At 46.7% G+C, this 19,335-nt stretch overlaps 2 protein-coding genes across 2 annotated transcripts; both read left to right on the forward strand.

The window, feature by feature from the left end:
• The first annotated feature begins 2,471 nt into the window (after window positions 1-2,471).
• On the forward strand, window positions 2,472-7,570 carry LOC116941616 (uncharacterized). Its single transcript, XM_076066586.1, has 5 exons — window positions 2,472-2,716; window positions 4,000-4,128; window positions 4,645-4,735; window positions 5,745-6,049; window positions 6,612-7,570. Exons 1-5 carry the CDS (start codon window positions 2,602-2,604, stop codon window positions 6,740-6,742), a joined length of 771 nt encoding a protein of 256 aa, XP_075922701.1. The 5' UTR covers window positions 2,472-2,601; the 3' UTR covers window positions 6,743-7,570.
• Window positions 7,571-13,254: 5,684 nt separating this feature from the next.
• On the forward strand, window positions 13,255-18,446 carry LOC116941615 (uncharacterized). The gene is made up of 5 exons (XM_032952839.2): window positions 13,255-13,731; window positions 14,937-15,065; window positions 15,582-15,672; window positions 16,687-16,991; window positions 17,554-18,446. Exons 1-5 carry the CDS (start codon window positions 13,617-13,619, stop codon window positions 17,682-17,684), a joined length of 771 nt encoding a protein of 256 aa, XP_032808730.1. The 5' UTR covers window positions 13,255-13,616; the 3' UTR covers window positions 17,685-18,446.
• Window positions 18,447-19,335: the final 889 nt, after the last annotated feature.

A 19,335-nucleotide genomic window follows, 5' to 3' on the forward strand; every position in this document is an offset into this window, starting at 1 on the left:
CTCTCCTCCACTTCTTTTGCATCCATTGAAAACGGAGCCGCAAACAGTGTGATTTCCTTCTCAATGACAGAAAAATCTTGGAAGCGCTGACTGAATTCTGTCATGAGAGATGTGATCACAGACACATATTCTCCCATTTTTGTGCTTTTGATTTCGGTCAGCGTGGGGAAGTGCGCTACATTGAAGTTGCGCAGTTGAGACTCGAAGAGACGGAGCTTCGCACGGAATGCTTTCATGTGCGCATACAGCCGTGGTACCAGCTGCTCTTTGCCTTGTAGTCTCTTGTTCAGGGTGTTGAGATGATCAGTGAGATCAACTAAAAAAGCCAGGTCTGCCAACCATAAAGGGTCACTGATCTCATGGAGAGGTCTGCCCTTTTCTTTAAAAAAACTTGTCGATATTTGATCTCAGGGAATAAAACCGCTGCAGCACGGAGGCGCGACTGAGCCAGCGCACTTCAGAATGGTAGAGTAGGTCCCCGTATTCAGCATCGACATCAGAGAGGAACGCCAAGCTGGATTATCTTGGCACAGAGGGCTTCTTGGTGGATGATACAGTGCATTTTGACAGCCTCACGTCCACTCTCCCGCACCTTGGCACTCACCATAGAGGCCGTTCCTTTGTGCCCGCCTGTCATTGCTGGAGCCCCATCTGTTGTAATTCCACACAGCTTGTCCCATTTGAGTCCAGCCTGGTCAATTGCATCTGACACAGCTTCAAACATGTCCTTCCCAGTTGTTGTCCCCTTTAGACTCCGAAGATCGAGGAGTTCCTCCGTAATGCAAAAATAATCATCAACTCCCAGCAAAAAAATTAACAGCTGTGCAGTGCCCGTGGCATCTGTGCTCTCATCACATGCAATCGAGTAAAAATCGAAAGCACAAGCTTTATCTGACACTTGCTGTTTAAAGTCCTCAATTCGCCGCGCAACCGTATTTATGGACATACTAACATCGTTGAAATCCTGCATTTTCTCCGGGCACATTATTCCCACGACTTTGGTGAGGCACTGTTTAAAGAAATCACCGTCTGAGAAAGGTTTCCCATGTAGGGCAATCAGTTGAGTTACTTCATAACTGGGTATTGTTGCATTTTCTTGAGCTTTGTTAGCACGGAAAAAAAACCTGCTGCTACATTAACAGGCTAGCTGCCATTTGCTTTACCTTCTTCCACTCGGCGCCAGTGTAGGACGTGAAGGTCTGATGTTTTGTTTCATAATGCCGTCGTACATTGTACTCTTTCATCACGGCAACACTCTCATTACAAATCAAACAAACACACTTCCCCTTGGTTTCTATGCAATCTTGCGTCTCTTCGGTTCCGGCATTTTCTGGTGACCCTGAGCAAATGTTTTTCTTCGATTGCTTGCTTTGTGGAGATGTTGCCTTGTTCAAGACAATAGCGCCACCTCGTGTTTAAACTAAGAAGTGCAATACCGTGAGCCATATTCCATTATATGTTTAGACTTTGATACGGGCCAATTAAAAATGGATGGCGGGCCGCAGTTGGCCCGCGGGCCGTAGTTTGGACACCCCTGCACTACAATGACAATCGCTTCTATCGATTTGAAGCATGTTTTATTTTTTGGGAGGGGGGGGGCAGAGCTTTGTGACGTAATATTTGAGGGGGGTCTGACTTTTTGTCACGCCGTGTGACTAAGGGGGGGGGGGCAAAAATAGTCCACAAGGAGAAGCACATTAAATGAGACTACAAATTAGATGAATTCACAAGCGACACATTAGGGGGCCATCCACTTAGTACGTACTCATGGAGGGGAGAGTGGGGGGGGTTAACCCAAATGTGTGCGCTTGCGTATGGGGGTATCTACTGACAATGTGCGTACACATAGGTAACGAAGGGAGGAGGTGAAGCCTCGATAATAATTTGTCTACATTGGCCTTCAAATAAGCCACAGTTCAGTGTCTTCAGCTGTCACACAACAAGTACTAGCGGGAGAAGCGGGCCTGTGGGAGAGGTGCCACACTTTGTGTGCCACCTGACTGCTCCGCTATCTATCACGCAGCTCAGCAAAATAAGTGGCTAAGGTACACAACTTAATTCTTTAATACAGCCGGCGGTGGACTATCTGTTTGCTTAAACGCGTTAATGTTATTAATCCTTGATCGTTGCTGCGTGGATTAATCATCGGCCGTTCTATCGGATTCGGGTGGAGGGGGGAGCGTCAGGCGTACGTACGCAGGTTGGAGGGGGGGTGTAAAAAGTACGCGTAGGTACAGGTAGGGGGGGAGGGGCTAAGTTTTGACAGATTTGTGCGTCCCTATTAAATGGAGAGAACCTTATTTGTCAAATTAAATATAAGCGAGGTAAATACAATTGTTATTACCTGATCCAAAGCCTGGATTTCCTTAAATCCCCCCCCCCTCCCGCTCTCAACTGCCGAATGGACGCGTCCACTCGCCTGTCTCCGCCCACTCGCCTAGCTCCGCCCACTCGTCTGGCTCCGCCCACTCGCCGGTAGTGACGTCACACACTTCGAGGCGGGCTTGTGAGGTTGACGCTCCACGTTTAAGCTCCCGACAACAACGCTAAGTTTTAGCTCCAGGATATTCACTGAGCTCCACTTACTACAGCTGCTTCGCCATGGAGTTCAAGTTCTTCAAACTGCTCCTGCCGCTACTGCTGCTGCTTCTTGCGGGGTTCCATCCTTCGGCTGCAAAGCCCATGATGTCCAAAAACAGCATCAGTGCGCCCGAGGGTAATAGGGATAAATAGGGATCCATAGGAATTCCACCAGGAGATCCACTGGGCTCCACTAGGGCTTTACACGTGCGCTGGTGATATTAGTGGCACTGTTGGTGGATGTGGGCAGCAGTGACGCAGTGGTTAGCGTGCTGCGATACGAACCCAGCAACCCGAGTTTGATTTCTACTCACGGCCAACACCAGTGATGATTATCCGAACCGTTCATGGTCCTCCACGAAGTCGACTCAACCTCACATGTGGACTGTACCTGGTGTGGTATGCAAACATTGTCGCTGGGGAGACAAGGGTTGCCCGGCATGGTGCTGACCACCCACCCACTCGTGTACCGTGTTGGCCTTCATAGTTGCTTGCTTACAGCACTTGCCTCAACAATTTGTTAAGACTATATGAGGGGTCTTTGTGTTTTGTTTGTTGGTGGATGTTGTAATGCAGGAGATGGTGTTGAAGGCAATGCTTTGTGGTTGCCTTGTCGTCCTCGTGGTTGGCTTGTGGCGATTGTGATGGTGTTGATACCGTGGTGGTTATTTCAATTATGTGTTGTGTTGGTAGTAGTGGTTGTGATGCGATAGTAGCAATGGTGATGCTGGTAAATACGAACGTAAATTGAGGTCCTTCAAATTGGTGAAACAAAAGCCTGTTTCACAAAGTTTCCAAGTCACATGTGCATCTCCTGAACCTACAAATTATAAGAATCAGAATATTTATGTATACTGGATGATTCCAATGAGCTATACAGCTGTTTTTCACAGATCTCCAGTTTGGGGGAGGTCAGAACGTTACAACAACAAACAATACAAAAACACGATAGGAGTGCAGAGTATAGGAAATATAACAATTCACTTATAAATATATACAAATAAAACCATTTTTGTTACCTTATCTTGGCAAACAGCACGTGTAACCTCGTGGTCATTTTAGATCCTCATGCTTTTATTCACCGACCAAATGTCGCAAGTCAAAAAGACATTCTACCGATGCCAGTGTTTCATTGCCCGCATATGGAATATTCTGAGACTCTCATCCATGCCTTCATTACTTCTCTGTTGGACTACATTTCAACTCGCTCCCCTTACGGTTTCCCTGCTGTGGTCATTTCAAGGTTCAAAACGGTCCAGAATTCTGCTGCGAGGCTCTTGGGCCGTACTCCGAAAGCCTTTTGTGTGCAGAGGCTTCGGTGCAATCAGTGCCAGTGAAAGGTTTGGTGTCATACACATAGGATGGGTGTGTGATGATTTTGCCATCGTCACACGTTGGTTCTGGTGGTCGGTCGTTCAGGAGTGGAGCCGGCGATGGGAATGTCCGGCTGGATCCAGCGGATGCGCGGCATGAAAATGACGACAGCTCCCCCTCGGACCAGCGCGACTGCAACCCCTCAAGCACCCGACATTGTCCACAAATCTTCAGGTAATTATCTTATGATTATCCCTCTAGCGGTGTCTAGCCTTAACTCCAAGCCCTATGCGTAATGCTAAACCTAACCCTAACTGTAAACCCAAACTTTGTAACTAGCGATTGAAAAAGAAATGGCTTCACCCTTTCTGGCAATAATATTGGAGGTGTTAAGATTTTCCCACACCAAATACATACCTTTTGGAAGGCATCGACTCTGCATTAACCACAAATGTTCGTGGTAAATCATGCAAGCAAACATGCTTCGAAAATGAATGTATTGTCCTTGAGACTAACTGGCCTCCACCAGAGACAGCCTCCTTCATGGCCTTGTCTCACCAGTGTTAGACTAGAGAATGCCAAAAGGCTAACAACACAAAACGAATACACATATTAAAGAATTAATAACTGAGGTTGAACAGTTATATCACTGTCCCTAACCCTTACTAATTAGGAATGTGAGTCACCCCTGTTGATATTTTGCTGGAGATAACTTAATGAATGTTTGCTCTCCCTTGTGTGTGGACGCAGTCTACAAGACGGTTACGTTGTCCGTCCTAAGTTCCATTGGGCTGATCACCCTGTGTGTTGGTGCAAGGCTTCTATACTGGCGTTACGTGAGGTGAGTGTGATGATGATGAGGGTAAATGCAGGGACCAGGGAGCACATGTTTCTTAAAATCAACCGCTCTTTGCCATTGGTTCCATTTAAACCGCCTCCCTTCCATGTAAAACACTGCGTATGTTCTTTGTAAAAATATAATTGTAGAATGTTTGGAGTCAAGGGTAAGCCCTTCATCTTAAAGTGACTTGAAGAAAAACGAAAAACAATCAGCTGTTATCTTGTAGCTTAATAACTAATCAGCGAGTCCTTGGCAGTTTAGCACGCGTTTTATTTGATGGTACGATGAACTTCTGTAAAATGAGTATCATGTTTTAAAATGAATAATGCATCCGAAATCACATTCTTGCAAGGCAGCATCACCCCATGTTAGACAATGGTCCATGGAAACATCACACAATTACTGAACTCACTTCAAGTGACCTCTCATGTACACCACGGGGCAACAATTCCCCATCTGCTTTCACAGAGTAACGTCCACCACACAACTCTCAGAGCTCGGATTTAACTGAAATCAATGCACTCCTCAGCAGTAAAAAAAATCTCAGCAGTGCCGGTTCACACGAACATATCTCTACACCAACCAGCCACCAGCAAGCAGTGATGAATAACTAATTAAAGAAGCTTCAAATGCATGTGAAGCTTTGTGAGACAATGTCTAGGTGTGTGTGTTGTAGGAGCTAGGATAGGGGTCGGCAACCTGTGACTCCAGAGTAGCGTGCGGCTCTTTAAGGGTTGCTTCGTGACGTTTATTTATTTATTAAGGACTGTCTGGTATTCACCACAGTGCATTACGGCTGTTGAAATATTGAGGGGTTTTTTTTACCGAATTAAAAAAAATGGTTCTTATTTCGATCGCCAACCCCTGATGTAGGAAGATAAGAGCACTGTGCAGGAGTATAGGAACCCATGATGAACACTGTACAAGCCACGTGCACTGCATCCTAGCAAGGCAACCTTTCATGTCTAAACAATTTTCTTCCGCTTCTCTTTTGCACTTTTTGTGGTAGCCTTTCAGCACAGCCTGCAGATGATGGTGGCGAAGCCAATGTCATGAACAGTGATGAAGAAGACGCGCCACCATCACTCTGGAGCGATATCTCACGAGTCCTCACGGCAATTCGCCAATACATAATGCCGCAGCCAAGGGCCGTGGATGAAGAAGGTGAAGACGTTGCACCAGGCGGGTGGTTTATGGAGATTCTAACTACCTTGGTGCAAAGCTTGAAGCCTGAGCCAGGGACCAGCAGCAGCACAGATGGCAATGGTGATGCCCACAAAAAGTCGCACCATAAGGCGAAGAACCTGAAGACAGGTGAGAGAAGTGTGTGTGTCTGTGTGCATCTACCAGTCATCTCGCACCTCCGATTAGCACGGCTGGCTATGTGTGGTACAAAGAAGTTCAACGTACCTTCATCTCAGACAAACTGTGGCACCTGGATCTGTTCCATGACCTCCTGCCAGCGAGCCTTCGACATTTCACTTGGCCTCAAAGTGCACGTAGCATGGCACACGTGCCGTAGTGACTTCACCGCCACTTGGTCGCAAACGGGAGTTGTGTTTTACATGTTGCCTTCATGATGGTATACCACTCGTAAAATGTTGGCAGAACATTGAATTGCAATAGTCATGCAATTCTACATTACTAATCTGGCCAGAGTTGAAAACGCTCGATTTTTTTCTTTCATGAACAAATCCTCCGTCACTAGATCTGACAACAGTCGTAAGACTAGGCCAGAGCCTGTGGCTCTTACTTCACCAATATAATTTGACATAAAGCAGATATCGGTCCATTGATGCTTTTTCTGATAACTGATTCATTCCAATTACTCACCATTGTTAAGTTGTTTCCCTTCACGTGATCTGTCTCCTTGCAGGCAAAAAGAAGGAAAAGTTCAAGAAATTCCTGGCAAATAAGAGAACGCAAGTGAAGAAACTGCACAGCAAATTCAAGGCGACTTTCAAGAAGAAAATGCCAAAATTTAAATTTAGGAGGAAGCGCAAATAGTCATGGACAGTGACTACCCTTCCTTGACAACCCCTCCCCGCTCCTCCTCTTCACTCCGAACATTTATGAATTAACATGATCACATCTCTCGTCATATCGCATTGCCTGCTCCCTACTTCAACCCTTCACAAAGTTAATGATCCCTCGTTTAGCCCAAAACAGATTGTTTGGGCAAGGCCGGCATAGTGGTCACGCCCGGCTGCCTTTGTTTCCCGAGTGACGATCTTTTTGCATTCACCATGTCCTCATTTGAGTTTGAGCCACATGGCTGCCAAGGCATCGGCAGCCCCGGACATCGGGGCTTTGTGCGGTCCGAAGGATGGAAGGTCGAGCTCCGGGCCGGGGGAGTCTTCACCATATCAGCATGCCGGGCACGGAGGGAAGCTTCGCGTCCGTGGAAAGCAAGCCAGGCCCAGGCTGCGGTTTCTTCCTTGTCGCGGGTCCCTGCCGGGACTCCACTGCTGCACTGCGTGGACATTGCGGAACTCGTCGGTGGTTCGGGGGACTCCATCGCCGTGGGCCCCTTCTCCCTTCTGGCTCCAGCCCCTCGCCCCGCCCCCCTTTGTCTTTCCAATGCAATTTTGGCCGACTACCTTTCAATGTATATTTTCAAATTATTGTTATGCTAGGTACGATTGTATAATTGCTGTACAGCGCCTTGTTAAAGGCACTATGTAAATATCATTTAGATAAGATGCACACTTGCGCAAATGCTGATATACATGTAACATAAAAAAACTAATTTTATTTGCAATGTATTTACAATGTCTTGTTGCTTCTGTTGAACAATGCAATATTCACATGTACATATATGATTCTCCAGCTTCACACGTGGTCACTCCTGCGAATGATCTGTTTAATTCCCAGCCAGGTCCATCAACCCAGGCTTGGCTCAGAGCTCACATCCTCCTCCTCACTCGAGCTTTTGTTTACTGCTTGTAGTGCATTGCGCATTGGGATCCTAGAATGGAATGCGCATTATAAATTTTAATTATTTTTTTAGATTGGAGGAATCTGATGATACGAAGCTCTTTTTCACATGTCCAGTAGGGGTGGGTCAAGGCCCTGGTTTCAATACTGGTAATAGAAAACAGCACTTGAGTTTGTACTTCCTACCTTGGGGCCACTTCGCCTCACCCCTGGTTCCTGAGTCATCGAGTGGCCCATCACTACGATGCTGAATTGACACCAAGTGCTCTGATGCTCAATGTTGGCCCCACTCAAGCTATTGGGGCTAACAATCCACCACCCTGGATATTCCATTCACAATAGTAATTTGGGGTTGACAATCCAAGGTTCAATTATTTGTTAAATATTGCCTTGAATGATTTCCGCTCCTCGTGGCTGCAAGTCTAATACCCGTATGACTTGTTGCCATGCGTCAGCAATATCACCCTCCATGGTCATTCCACTGCTGGATAAAGACCTCCCGAAGCCATATTAATATTTCATGATCCCCACCGGAGGGCCACTAGAGTGAAGCTGGACCGTACGCTAACATTCCATGACAACCTCAAAAAGGTAGCCTCCAAGACCAAAACAAGGGTCAACCTGGTCCAGAAACTGCCAAGCACACGCTGGGCAGCATCAGCACCAGTGCTGCGGACTATCAGCGATGGCCCTTGTGTGCTCTGTAGCCGAATACTGTTCACCAGTATGGACCAGAAGTAGTCACCACTCGACTTGTTCATGTCCAACTCAACACTGCAATGCAGTGGATCACTGGAACCCTCAAGTCAACACCAACACCCTTGGCTACCCGTGCTGTTACACATCTCTCCCCCACCCATCCGCCGCAACACTGCACACCTCTGGGAAGGCCTGCAAATAGAGGAAAACAGTCGCCCATTCATTAGGACCTCAACAACGTCCCTTGTCATTTGAAGTCAGGCAAGCTCTTTTGGACCCATGCGCTTAGCCTTAAACAATGCCAATTCAAACCCGATGAAGCTTGGGAAGTTGAATGGAGTTCAAAAGAACTCAACAACATCTTGTGAATGACTCAATGCAGATCCCTGGGTTTAATCTTCCACGAAGCTCATGGTCCACCATAAACCGCATCCACTGCACAAACCATGGCGGATGCGGACGCCTGATGCACAAATGGAAAATAAAAAACTCTCCAATCGTGTGCGACTGTGGTCATCCAGAACACACCATAGAGCATATAACAATGCAATGTTCGATGCACACATATACGAAGGAGACATCACGATACCCTCCACTGCTCCTTACGCGGTTGTCCGCTGGCTTGACAACCTTGAATGTGAAATTGTAGTCGTTGCTTTGCATCTACATCGGCAGCCACACATGACCAGAAGAAGAGACTGCTGCTGCCTGTCCGTCGGTCACATTGGCTCATTTATTTTGGGTGCTGACCTAAGACAAGAGGACTTATGAAGCAGTTCTTGAGGTCCCGCTGATGGTTTTTTGACACAGTGTACACGACATAGGGGTTTTGTGTGTGCGGGGAGTAGTGGTGTAGTGGTTAGCGCGCTGCGCTACGAACCCGGCGACCCGAGTTCGATTTCCGCTCACGGCCACCAACACCGGTGACGATTATCGTGGGCCTCTCCCCTAGGTCGACTCAGCCTCCAACGTGTACCTGGTACGGTGTGTGCTAGCACACCCACCCCCGTCGTTGTGCCATGCCGGCCTTAATAGGTGCTGCTCACTAACAGCACTTGCCACAACACTATGTGAAGGCTACACGGTGGGGGATCTTTGTCTTTGTTGTGGAGACGCGGCCAGATTTAAAATAACGCCAATGCCATTCACTCTCAAATATTAACATTATTATTTGAGTGCCTACGTACTAAAACGTATCTAAGCTGCCTTCATGTCGGCTTGTTTTCTAGAGTGTCACACAGAATTGTACACACGTTAACAATACGTTGAAGAACGACTACTTTAAGGTCTTGCAGAGTCGAGATCTTGTTGGTGTATTGCCCTATAACACACTGCTGAGGCCCCATTATCCGAAAGCAGCTGCCAGTCTGGTGTTCAAGAGACTGCCAGTAACACTGAGAAGTAAATCAGTCCTCCTGTGTAATAATATACGTCACTGTTTGATGTTAGCGTTGCCACCTGGCCCACTTAGTGTTGCCAACTCTGGCCGAAGCTGTTTCGCGATATTAATTTAAATTATTTTATTTTCTTAAAACATCCCATATTGAAATCTCTCGGATCGTTCTGCAATTGCCACAGAGAGATCAACACAAACCCCGGGAGATTCCCGGCCAATCCGGAACGGTTGGCAACTCGAGTTCCGCTGTCAACCAAACCGGGTCACGTGGTCTCAACAGTCAGCCCAGGGTGCGTTAGGGGCCGCCCATAAATGACGTCACGCACCTAGGGGGGGAGGGGGTCAGACATTTGTGGCGATGTGTGACGATGAGGGGGGGGGGGGGTGAGAAATGTGACGTCACATCAAAATGCGCAACTTTAAATAAATAGAAACAACACGTTCTACTTATATTCTTGGTTCTTTCGGTAAACTCACGTAGAAGGGAAACAATAAAATAATAAAATTCTCACGACGTTTCTACTTAATAAAATAGACTTTTTTTAAATGAATGTTCTCTCCTACAATATCAGAGTACAGCGCCACGTTAAATACGCACAACAACAGGGTGTCCAAACTCTTTTTCTCGAGGGCCACATACAGAAAAATATACGAAGGACTGGGCCACTCACTAAACGTGAGGTATACTGCCTCACTTCTCATGCACTAATATTGGCAAAATCAATCAAATGCAGAAACAAGAAGAGAAATAGGGCATGTGGATATTTCAAGCTTATTACACAAATAAATTATTGGGCTTGTTAACACATCAACTAACGTTTGTTAAAAAATGATCAACTTTAATGGACTGAATTTATAAAGTAATTGGGCTAATTAACAAATGAAAACTGCGTGTATATTTTGAACTCACCTGTAATGGGAAGAATGTTGCGCTCAGTGGGAGCAGTGATTCTGCGCTTTGGTATGAAGGATAGCTGGCAGGTCAGGAGTAAGTTTGGTGGTTGAGATGCGAAGGACGTCACGGAGATGGCTGTCGGTCGTTCTGGTTCTCAGTCTGCTTTTGTTCAGCGTTAACAGAGAGAATGTCTGCTCACAGATGTATGTTGAGCCGAACAGACTCATCATTCGTTTTGCATGGCGTCTCATCAGAGGCCTTTTCCAAGCTCCGGTAGAAGTCAGGTAGGGAGAGAAGCTGATGCTGATTCTTCAGAGAAACATCACACTGAATTTCGATCAGTTCTAATTGCAGATTCTCCTCCACTTCTTTTGCATCCATTGAAAACGGAGCCGCAAACAGTGTGATTTCCTTCTCAATGACAGAAAAATCTTGGAAGCGCTGACTGAATTCTGTCATGAGAGATGTGATCACAGACACATATTCTCCCATTTTTGTGCTTTTGATTTCGGTCAGCGTGGGGAAGTGCGCTACATTGAAGTTGCGCAGTTGAGACTCGAAGAGACGGAGCTTCGCACGGAATGCTTTCATGTGCGCATACAGCTGTGGTACCAGCTGCTCTTTGCCTTGTAGTCTCTTGTTCAGGGTGTTGAGATGATCAGTGAGATCAACTAAAAAAGCCAGGTCTGCCAACCATAAAGGGTCACTGATCTCATGGAGAGGTCTGCCCTTTTCTTTAAAAAAACTTGTCGATATTTGATCTCAGGGAATAAAACCGCTGCAGCACGGAGGCGCGACTGAGCCAGCGCACTTCAGAATGGTAGAGTAGGTCCCCGTATTCAGCATCGACATCAGAGAGGAACGCCAAGCTGGATTATCTTGGCACAGAGGGCTTCTTGGTGGATGATACAGTGCATTTTGACAGCCTCACGTCCACTCTCCCGCACCTTGGCACTCACCATAGAGGCCGTTCCTTTGCGCCCGCCTGTCATTGCTGGAGCCCCATCTGTTGTAATTCCACACAGCTTGTCCCATTTGAGTCCAGCCTGGTCAATTGCATCTGACACAGCTTCAAACATGTCCTTCCCAGTTGTTGTCCCCTTTAGACTCCGAAGATCGAGGAGTTCCTCCGTAATGCAAAAATAATCATCAACTCCCAGCAAAAAAATTAACAGCTGTGCAGTGCCCGTGGCATCTGTGCTCTCATCACATGCAATCGAGTAAAAATCGAAAGCACAAGCTTTATCTGACACTTGCTGTTTAAAGTCCTCAATTCGCCGCGCAACCGTATTTATGGACATACTTACATCGTTGAAATCCTGCATTTTCTCCGGGCAAATTATTCCCACGACTTTGGTGAGGCACTGTTTAAAGAAATCACCGTCTGAGAAAGGTTTCCCATGTAGGGCAATGAGTTGAGTTACTTCATAACTGGGTATTGTTGCATTTTCTTGAGCTTTGTTAGCACGGAAAAAAAAACCTGCTGCTACATTAACAGGCTAGCTGCCATTTGCTTTACCTTCTTCCACTCGGCGCCAGTGTAGGACGTGAAGGTCTGATGTTTTGTTTCATAATGCCGTCGTACATTGTACTCTTTCATCACGGCAACACTCTCATTACAAATCAAACAAACACACTTCCCCTTGGTTTCTATGCAATCTTGCGTCTCTTCGGTTCCGGCATTTTCTGGTGACCCTGAGCAAATGTTTTTCTTCGATTGCTTGCTTTGTGGAGATGTTGCCTTGTTCAAGACAATAGCGCCACCTCGTGTTTAAACTAAGAAGTGCAATACCGTGAGCCATATTCCATTATATGTTTAGACTTTGATACGGGCCAATTAAAAATGGATGGCGGGCCGCAGTTGGCCCGCGGGCCGTAGTTTGGACACCCCTGCACTACAATGACAATCGCTTCTATCGATTTGAAGCATGTTTTATTTTTTGGGAGGGGGGGGGCAGAGCTTTGTGACGTCATATTTGAGGGGGGTCTGACTTTTTGTCACGCCGTGTGACGAAGGGGGGGGGGGGCAAAAATAGTCCACAAGGAGAAGCACATTAAATGAGACTACAAATTTGATGAATTCACAAGCGACACATTAGGGGGCCATCCACTTAGTACGTACGCATGGAGGGGGGAGTGGGGGGGGTTAACCCAAATGCGTACCCTTGCGTATGGGGGGTCTACTGACAATGTGCGTACACATAGGTAACGAAGGGAGGAGGTGAAGCCTCGATAATAATTTGTCTACATTGGCCTTCAAATGAGCCACAGTTCAGTGTCTTCAGCTGTCACACAACAAGTACTAGCGGGAGAAGCGGGCCTGTGGGAGAGGTGCCACACTTTGTGTGCCACCTGACTGCTCCGCTATCTATCACGCAGCTCAGCAAAATAAGTGGCTAAGGTACACAACTTAATTCTTTAATACAGCCGGCGGTGGACTATCTGTTTGCTTAAACGCGTTAATGTTATTAATCCTTGATCGTTGCTGCGTGGATTAATCATCGGCCGTTCTATCGGATTCGGGTGGAGGGGGGTGCGTCAGGCGTACGTACGCAGGTTGGAGGGGGGGTGTAAAAAGTACGCGTGGGTACAGGTAGGGGGGGAGGGGCTAAGTTTTGACAGATTTGTGCGTACGTGTTAAATAGAAAGACCCATATTTGTCAAATTAAATATAAGCGAGGTAAATACAATTGTTATTACCTGATCCAAAGCCTGGATTTCCTTAAATCCCCCCCTCCCGCTCTCAACTGCCGAATGGACGCGTCTACTCGCCTGGCTCCGCCCACTCGCCTAGCTCCGCCCACTCGCCTGGCTCCGCCCACTCGCCGGTAGTGACGTCACACACATCGAGGCGGTCTGGTGAGGTTGACGCTCCACGTTTAAGCTCCCGACAACAACGCTAAGTTTTAGCTCCAGGATATTCACTGAGCTCCACTTACTACAGCTGCTTCGCCATGGAGTTCAAGTTCTTCAAACTGCTCCTGCCGCTACTGCTGCTGCTTCTTGCGGGGTTCCATCCTTCGGCTGCAAAGCCCGTGATGTCCAAAAACAGCATCAGTGCGCCCGAGGGTAAGAGGGATAAATAGGGATCCATAGGAATTCCACCAGGAGATCCACTGGGCTCCACTAGGGCTTTACACGTGCGCTGGTGATATTAGTGGCACTGTTGGTGGATGTAGGCAGCAGTGGTGCAGTGGTTAGCGCGCTGCGATACGAACCCAGCAACCAGATGTTGATTTCTACTCACGGCCCACACCAGTGATGATTATCCGAACCGTTCATGGTCCTCCCCGAAGTCGACTCAACCTCACATGTGGACTGTACCTGGTGTGGTGTGCAAACATTGTCGCTGGGGAGACAAGGGTTGTCGGGCATGGTGCTGACCATCCACCCCCTCGTGTACCGTGTTGGCCTTCATAGTTGCTTGCTTACAGCACTTGCCTCAACCATTTGTTAAGGCTATAGGAGGGGTCTTTGTTGGTGGATGTTGTGATGCAGGAGATGGTGTTGAAGGCAATGCTTTGTGGTTGCCTTGTCGTCCTCGTAGTTGGCTTGTGGCGATTGGGATGGTGTTGATACCGTGGTGGTTATTTCAATTATGTGTTGTGTTGGTAGTAGTGGTTGTGTTGCGATAGTAGCAGTGTTGATGCTGGTAAATACGAACGTAAATTGAGGTCCTTCAAATTGGTAAAACAAAAGCCAATTTCACAAAGTTTCCAAGTCACATGTGCATCTCCTGAACCTAAAAATTATTAGAATCAGAATATGTATGTATACTGGATGAATCCAATGAGCTATACAGCTGTTTTTCACAGATCTCCAGTTTTGGGGAGGTCAGAACGTTACAACAACAAACAATAAAAAAACACGATAGGAGTGCAGAGTATAGGAAATATAACAATTCACTTGTAAATATATGCAAATAAAACCATTTTTGTTACCTTATCTTGGCAAACAGCACGTGTAACCTCGTGGTTATTTTGGATCCTCATGCTTTTATTCACCGACCAAATGTCGCCAGTCAAAAAGGCATTCTACTGATGCCAGTGTTTCATTGCCCGCATATGGAATATTCTGAGACTCTCATCCATGCCTTCATTACTTCTCTGTTGGACTACGTTTCAACTCGCTCCCCTTACGGTTTCCCTGCTGTGGTCATTTCAAAGTTCAAAACGGTCCAGAATTCTGCTGCGAGGTTTGGTGTCATACACATAGGGTGGGTGTGTGATGATTTTGCCATCGTCACACGTTGGTTCTGGTGGTCGGTCGTTCAGGAGTGGAGCCGGCGATGGGAATGTCCGGCTGGATCCAGCGGATGCGCGGCGTGAAAATGACGACAGCTCCCCCTCGGACCAGCGCGACTGCAACCCCTCAAGCACCCGACATTGTCCACAAATCTTCAGGTAATTATCTCATGATTATCCCTCTAGCGGTGTCTAGCCTTAACTCCAAGCCCTATGCGTAATGCTAAACCTAACCCTAACTGTAAACCCAAACTTTGTAACTAGCGATTGAAAAAGGAATGGCTTCACCCTTTCTGGCAATAATATAGGAGGTGTGAAGATTTTCCCACACCAAATACATACCTATTGGAAGGCATCGACTCTGCATTAACCACAAATGTTCGTGGTAAATCATGCAAGCAAACATGCTTCGAAAATGAATGTATTGTCCTTGAGACTAATTGGCCTCCACCAGAGACAGCCTCCTTTATGGCCTTGTCTCACCAGTGTTAGACTAGAGAGTGCCAAAAGGCTAACACCACAAAAGGAATACACATATTAAAGCATTAATAACTGAGGTTAAACAGTTATATCACTGTCCCTAACCCTTACTAATTAGGAATGTGAGTCACCCCTGTTGATATTTTGCTGGAGATAACTTAATGAATGTTTGCTCTCCCTTGTGTGTGGACGCAGTCTACAAGACGGTTACGTTGTCCGTCCTAAGTTCCATTGGGCTGATCACCCTGTGTGTTGGTGCAAGGCTTCTATACTGGCGTTACGTGAGGTGAGTGTGATGATGATGAGGGTAAATGCAGGGTCCAGGGAGCACATGTTTCTTAAAATCAACCGCTCTTTGCCATTGGTTCCATTTAAACCGCCTCCCTTCCATGTAAAACACTGCGTATGTTCTTTGTAAAAATATAATTGTAGAATGTTTGGAGTCAAGGGTAAGCCCTTCATCTTAAAGTGACTTGAAGAAAAACGAAAAACAAACAGCTCTTATCTTGTAGCTTCATAACTAATCAGCGAGTCCTTGGCAGTTTAGCACGCGTTTTATTTGATGGTACGATGAACTTCTGTAAAATGAGTATCATGTTTTAAAATGAATAATGCATCCGAAATCACATTCTTGCAAGGCAGCATCACCCCATGTTAGACAATGGTCCATGGAAACATCACACAATTACTGAACTCACTTCAAGTGACCTCTCATGTACACCACGGGGCAACAATTCCCCATCTGCTTTCACAGAGTAACGTCCACCACACAACTCTCAGAGCTCGGATTTAACTGAAATCAATGCACTCCTCAGCAGTAAAAAAAATCTCAGCAGTGCCGGTTCACACGAACATATCTCTACACCAACCAGCCACCAGCAAGCAGTGATGAATAACTAATTAAAGAAGCTTCAAATGCATGTGAAGCTTTGTGAGACAATGTCTAGATGTGTGTGTAGTAGGAGCTAGGATAGGGGTCGGCACCCTGTGACTCCAGAGTAGCGTGCGGCTCTTTAAGGGTTGCTTCGTGACGTTTATTTATTTATTAAGGACTGTCTGGTATTCACCACAGTGCATTACGGCTGTTGAAATATTGAGGGTTTTTTTTTACCGAATTAAAAAAAAAATGGTTCTTGTTATTTCGATCGCCAACCCCTGATGTAGGAAGATAAGAGCACTGTGCAGGAGTATAGGAACCCATGATGAACACTGTACAAGCCACGTGCACTGCATCCTAGCAAGGCAACCTTTCATGTCTAAACAATTTTCTTCCGCTTCTCTTTTGCACTTTTTGTGGTAGCCTTTCAGCACAGCCTGCAGATGATGGTGGCGAAGCCAATGTCATGAACAGTGATGAAGAAGACGCGCCACCATCACTCTGGAGCGATATCTCACGAGTCCTCACGGCAATTCGCCAATACATAATGCCGCGGCCAAGGGCCGTGGATGAAGAAGGTGAAGACGTTGCACCAGGCGGGTGGTTTATGGAGATTCTAACTACCTTGGTGCAAAGCTTGAAGCCTGAGCCAGGGACCAGCAGCAGCACAGATGGCAATGGTGATGCCCACAAAAAGTCGCACCATAAGGCGAAGAACCTGAAGACAGGTGAGAGAAGTGTGTGTGTCTGTGTGCATCTACCAGTCATCTCGCACCTCCGATTAGCACGGCTGGCTATGTGTGGTACAAAGAAGTTCAACGTACCTTCATCTCAGACAAACTGTGGCACCTGGATCTGTTCCATGACCTCCTGCCAGCGAGCCTTCGACATTTCACTTGGCCTCAAAGTGCACGTAGCATGGCACACGTGCCGTAGTGACTTCACCGCCACTTGGTCGCAAACGGGAGTTGTGTTTTACACGTTGCCTTCATGATGGTATACCACTCGTAAAATGTTGGCAGAACATTGAATTGCAATAGTCATGCAATTCTACATTACTTATCTGGCCAGCGTTGAAAACGCTCGATTTTTTTCTTGCATGAACAAATCCTCCATCACTAGATCTGACAACAGTCGTAAGACTGGGCCAGAGCCTGTGGCTCTTACTTCACCAATATAATTTGACGTAAAGCAGATATCGGTCCATTGATGCTTTTTCTGATAACTGATTCATTCCAATTACTCACCATTGTTAAGTTGTTTCCCTTCACGTGATCTGTCTCCTTGCAGGCAAAAAGAAGGAAAAGTTCAAGAAATTCCTGGCAAATAAGAGAACACAAGTGAAGAAACTGCACAGCAAATTCAAGGCGACTTTCAAGAAGAAAATGCCAAAATTAAAATTTAGGAGGAAGCGCAAATAGTCATGGACAGTGACTACCCTTCCTTGACAACCCCTCCCCGCTCCTCCTCTTCACTCCGAACATTTATGAATTAACATGATCACATCTCTCGTCATATCGCATTGCCTGCTCCCTACTTCAACCCTTCACAAAGTTAATGATTCCTCGTTTAGCCCAAAACAGATTGTTTGGGCAAGGCCGGCATAGTGGTCACGCCCGGCTGCCTTTGTTTCCCGAGTGACGATCTTTTTGCATTCACCATGTCCTCATTTGAGTTTGAGCCACATGGCTGCCAAGGCATCGGCAGCCCCGGGACATCGGGGCTTTGTGCGGTCCGAAGGATGGAAGGTCGAGCTCCGGGCCGGGGGAGTCTTCACCATATCAGCATGCCGGGCACGGAGGGAAGCTTCGCGTCCGTGGAAAGCAAGCCAGGCCCAGGCTGCGGTTTCTTCCTTGTCGCGGGTCCCTGCCGGGACTCCACTGCTGCACTGCGTGGACATTGCGGAACTCGTCGGTGGTTCGGGGGACTCCATCGCCGTGGGCCCCTTCTCCCTCCTGGCTCCAGCCCCTCGCCCCGCCCCCCTTTGTCTTTCCAATGCAATTTTGGCCGACTACCTTTCAATGTATATTTTCAAATTATTGTTATGCTAGGTACAATTGTATAATTGCTGTACAGCGCCTTGTTAAAGGCACTATGTAAATATCATTAAGATAAGATGCACACTTGCGCAAATGCTGATATACATGTAACATAAAAAAAAAACTAATTTTATTTGCAATGTATTTACAATGTCTTGTTGCTTCTGTTGAACAATGCAATATTCACATGTACATATATGATTCTCCAGCTTCACACGTGGTCACTCCTGCGAATGATCTGTTTAATTCCCAGCCAGGTCCGTCAACCCAGGCTTGGCTCAGAGCTCACATCCTCCTCCTCACTCGAGCTTTTGTTTACTGCTTGTAGTGCATTGCGCATTGGGATCCTAGAATGGAATGCGCATTATAAATTTTAATTATTTTTTTAGATTGGAGGAATCTGATGATACGAAGCTCTTTTTCACATGTCCAGTAGGGGTGCGTCAAGGCCCTGGTTTCAATACTGGTAATAGAAAACAGCACTTGAGTTTGTACTTCCTACCTTGGGGCCACTTCGCCTCACCCCTGGTTTCTGAGTCATCGAGTGGCCCATCACTACGATGCTGAATTGACACCAAGTGCTCTGATGCTCAATGTTGGCCCCACTCAAGCTATTGGGGCTAACAATCCACCACCCTGGATATTCCATTCACAATAGTAATTTGGGGTTGACAATCCAAGGTTCAATTATTTGTTAAATATTGCCTTGAATGATTTCCGCTCCTCGTGGCTGCAAGTCTAATACCCGTATGACTTGTTTCCATGCGTCAGCAATATCACCCTCCATGGTCATTCCACTGCTGGATAAAGACCTCCCGAAGCCATATTAATATTTCATGATCCCCACCAGAGGGCCACTAGAGTGAAGCTGGACCATACTCTAACATTCCATGACAACCTCAAAAAGGTAGCCTCCAAGACCAAAACAAGGGTCAACCTGGTCCAGAAACTGCCAAGCACACGCTGGGCAGCATCAGCACCAGTGCTGCGGGCAATCAGCGATGGCCCTTGTGTGCTCTGTAGCCGAATACTG

The sequence above is a fragment of the Petromyzon marinus genome, chromosome 12, assembly GCF_048934315.1.
Source record: "Petromyzon marinus isolate PM22_M1 ecotype Great Lakes invasive population chromosome 12, UKy_Petmar_22M1.pri1.0, whole genome shotgun sequence".
Classification (NCBI taxonomy): Eukaryota; Metazoa; Chordata; class Hyperoartia; order Petromyzontiformes; family Petromyzontidae; genus Petromyzon; species Petromyzon marinus.

Bases quoted from the DNA above. Each gene is read 5' to 3' on its own strand.
- LOC116941616 (XM_076066586.1), top strand. From the start codon at position 2,602: ATGGAGTTCAAGTTCTTCAAACTGCTCCTGCCGCTACTGCTGCTGCTT. The intron at 4,129-4,644 runs GTAATTATCTTA...GTGTGGACGCAG, and splicing joins CATTGTCCACAAATCTTCAG to TCTACAAGACGGTTACGTTG. The intron at 4,736-5,744 runs GTGAGTGTGATG...TTTTTGTGGTAG, and splicing joins CTATACTGGCGTTACGTGAG to CCTTTCAGCACAGCCTGCAG.
- LOC116941615 (XM_032952839.2), top strand. From the start codon at position 13,617: ATGGAGTTCAAGTTCTTCAAACTGCTCCTGCCGCTACTGCTGCTGCTT. The intron at 15,066-15,581 runs GTAATTATCTCA...GTGTGGACGCAG, and splicing joins CATTGTCCACAAATCTTCAG to TCTACAAGACGGTTACGTTG. The intron at 16,992-17,553 runs GTGAGAGAAGTG...GTCTCCTTGCAG, and splicing joins GGCGAAGAACCTGAAGACAG to GCAAAAAGAAGGAAAAGTTC.